General features: G+C 39.3%; 1 protein-coding gene across 1 annotated transcript; it reads left to right on the top strand.

Annotated features, from left to right (window-relative positions):
* Positions 1 to 455: 455 nt before the first annotated feature.
* Positions 456 to 1,498, top strand: LOC122131988 (olfactory receptor 52N5-like). The gene has a single exon (XM_042706725.1). The coding sequence runs from the start codon at positions 456 to 458 to the stop codon at positions 1,386 to 1,388; it is 933 nt and encodes a 310-aa protein (XP_042562659.1). The 3' UTR covers positions 1,389 to 1,498.
* The last annotated feature ends 2,506 nt before the right edge of the window (positions 1,499 to 4,004 follow it).

Below are 4,004 nucleotides of genomic sequence, written 5' to 3'. Positions count from 1 at the left end.
CGAAAAGACAGGTTTGCATGGTACCTGGCACCTTAACATAATCACCCATGAAAATAGTGCCCCTTATGTTGCATAGTTCAAATGAAATGAATTAATTGAAATGGCCTCTTTATTTCCCACATGAATGTCATGCTGTTGGCCTGCAGAGGGCCTGAGACTCATGTTTCTTCTGCCACCACCTCCTGCTGACTCTCAGAGGATCACTGTCATGGGCAGTCAGAGAAGGTATGATATAAGTAGTTCTGCAAGACAAGCCTCAGAGAAAGACTTAGATTATTATCCATTGCTACTAAAGGTAGGCTATATGTATAAGTGTTCTATTCTTAATCCTAGCCAAATCACAAGATATTGACAACATAAACCCATAGACACACACATCTTTTGACAAGCTGTATGAAAAGAAAGAAATACTGTTTGGTTTTTATTCTGTTTCCACAGGTGGGCCGGGTACAAGGATGGAAAACATTTCATCTGTCAGTGACATTCTTGTACTGGAAGAATTAGACCTTTCTGAGTCATCCACATATCCAGTGTTTTTCACATTGCTCTTTGTCTATATTGCACTGATAATAACCAATGTTGGTGTTGTTGTTATCATAATTGCAGAGAGAAGCTTACACGAACCCATGTACTTGCTATTCTGCAACTTGTCTGTCAATGATATCCTTGGTAACACAATCTTACTCCCCCATCTATTGTTTGACATGCTTTTTAAAAACAGGTTAATTTCTTATAGTGCGTGTGTTACACAGACATTTGGTGCCCATACTTATGGCTCTGCATCACACACCATACTGATCATAATGGCCATTGATAGGTACGTGGCTATATGCAATCCACTGAGATACAGTGCAATAATGACAAAAAAGGCAGTTGTGACCTTGTCTGTGTCCGCCTGGGCTGTTGCAGTTGTCCTAGTAGGTGTATTAGTGAGCCTCAGTGTCAGGTTGTCTCGTTGTACATCAGTTATTCCAAATTTTTATTGTGATAATGCTTCCTTGTTCAAGTTATCTTGTGAAGATGTGTCTATTAATAATATATATGGACTGTTTTATACTGTTATATTATTATCCTCATCTATTGGTACTGTTGCTGTCACATACATTAGAATTGCTATCACATGTTGGACTAAGAAAAATGCAGAACTCAACAGCAAAGCCATTCAAACGTGTGCCAGTCACTTAGTTCTGTATTTGATACTGCTATTAACTGGCTTCATTATTGTCATAATGCATCGTTTTCCAGAGTACCCATTTTTAAGAAGACTTGTAGCTATTCTTTTTCATGTTGTGCCTGCTAATTTAAATCCAATAATTTATGGTATACAAACTAAACAATTAAGGCTCAAGATATTGCAGATATTTGGTAGAAAAATAACACCCAGCTAGAAGACATAAATATAAATATTTTAGGAATATTCTTTAATCATATGAAACCTTGTAGCCTTCATCAATGTGTTTTTGTTTTACCCCTACACACTGCCTGGTCTATTCCCATCCTAATGGTTATTTTCCAGTATGTCAATAAATAACAACCTCTGAAAATGTAAATCAGGATGAGATTTCTTTACAAATCACCACAACATACAGTTGTTTAGTAAAACACCTATGTTATTAATTTCCCAAGGCATGTATTGCCTAAGAGTTAACAAAAAAACCTCATGTAATTCATTCCCCCTGTTCTTATCAGACACATTTAATATGGCTGAGTGTAGTTTAACATTATTGAAAATGATAACATGGTTGAAAAAACAATGTTTCTGCCCACAACAATTTATTTGTTAAGAGATTAACAGCTGTGTTAACAAATACAATTGAATTGTGCACAGTGAAACTGATAGAACTGATAGCACACTGAAGCTGATAGCGGCCTACAGAAACCTCTTGTGGGGAAGGATGAAACTTTTGTCACTGGGTTGGAATGTGTTGAGCTGGGAAAAAAAAAATATTGTCTCAAAGAGGCAGGAGAGACATGACACAAGTGTTACTCACCACATACAACCTCTGTAGTCACACCCCATCTCTTGCCCACTTCCTTCCTCTCCAGTGTTCTCTTGAAATAAAGGCTAGAAAAATACACAAATTAACTAAAAAAAGTTCAAATGAGTCTGTTAGAGCTCATGGACAGGGGTCTGAAACACCTTGCAGGTTTAACTGTGCAGGCAGCGATCAGTCAACATGGTCTTGTGAAGGGACCAGTATAGTTCATCAGAATATGCCATAGTCAATAATTCAATGATCTTATACCGAGTTATAATTGTTAGTTTTATTTGGATTTATCTAGCATGTAAACAGTTCCTGGGTGGATATACTTGATTTTGACCAGGGGAGTGAGGTGCGACATTGGTCTCACCTTCCCCCCCAGGTCGGGACAAAGCTTTTTATCCAAGGCTTATTTGAATAGACGGTAACACCCCTAAACTCAGCTTTTTAAGAGCAAATCCTACAAGGAATAAATCAGACGAGTCTGAGGTGACGCTATGAGTGGACGTTCAGGCTTTTTCTCCCTTGGTTGGCCACCACTGTATATGATTAAAACCTGGATCTTGACTGACTAAAACCTAAGACTGAATCTTCAATATATGGTATAAATTATATCCCATCACTTGTTAATAACCCAAAGGATGCAAGTGATCAAGGCTTATCCTGGCCAGACCTGACCAGAGCACTCTCCATCCTCCATCCAAAGAGCAAGAGGGGTTTGTAGAGCAGTAAAATGAATCAATTATCCTGGGGTGTCTGAAGACTTTACTGAAAGAAATTAAACTAAAATATTTTATTCAATTTATATAGTGCAGGCATTTCATTAATTTATATAGTGCAGGCAACAACTAACATGATCTCAAGGCACATTATACATCCCAGGCCTGAATATATAATGTATGGGGAATGGTGGTAAGGAAAAACTCCCTTTTAACAGCCTAAGAAACCTTGAGCAGAAGCCAGCTCAAAAAAGAAATGGGGGGGGGGGGCCTCTTAAGAAGGCCTAGCTATTGCCCCTAATTGGCCTAATAGGGCCAACCCATGAATATGGGGAAGCAAAGCACATTGTGCATATTATTAACAAAACCATTCATTCATGAATTCTACATTCAAATAACATATTTCATATAACCACTCAAACACCATTTAACCCATTAGCAAATCACCCTACAATGCATAGTTATTATCTAAGTGAAATGTGAACACGACAAACACCCCTGTGACATAATGCCCCGCTCCCTCCACTAGTGACACAATGTAAAAGTGTTATCCCAGCGCGAGCGCGATTTCGCGTTGGGACCAGTATGTGAGAGCTTGAGAACAAGGAAGTGTGAGTATATGCATGTTCACCAGTGTATGGATCTTATTGCATTGCACATGGTAAATGGATGAGATGGTGGGTACCCAGTATTTATATCAGTATAATTGAGCAACAGCAGGTGTATGCAAATAATATGTATGCGTGCTGTATATCGCGGCAGAACAAACAATACACCCATTTGCGGTAAACACCCGACACCATTACAGTCTCACATCGTATAACAAACAAACACCACAAACCCACAAAACACCCAACAACACTCTCAACAATGTTCATGGTTCACATCTTATGCAAACTAGAGCTAGACGCTGTGTTATTGTGGCTGTGTGCGTGTGTGTGTGAGAATGAATGGAGTCAACGTCAATGTCGCATTCGCGGTAAAACAGTACGGAATGTTCGAAACAGTGAGAAGAAATGTTCAGCTTCTCACAGGGCATCACCAACCTGGTAGAGAGACAGAATGAAACGGGATAGGAGGGAAGACAGGAGTCAGCAGCAAGTAGGTAAAGTCATTCAGATCAGTGAGAAGTAAACATATTAATGTACATACACTCTAGCAGGTAGGTAGCTCTTTTGAAGCCCCAAGCCATCAGCAGGACAGGGCATCAGCCAGTGCAGTTTCCACATCACAAATGTGCCTGACCTGTAGTTTATACCGTCATGAAAGCAATGCCTTATGCATCAGGCGCGAACTATGACAT

This window comes from Clupea harengus, unplaced genomic scaffold, assembly GCF_900700415.2.
Source record: "Clupea harengus unplaced genomic scaffold, Ch_v2.0.2, whole genome shotgun sequence".
NCBI lineage: Eukaryota > Metazoa > Chordata > Actinopteri > Clupeiformes > Clupeidae > Clupea > Clupea harengus.
This window is presented reverse-complemented; position numbering and strand designations above follow the sequence as displayed.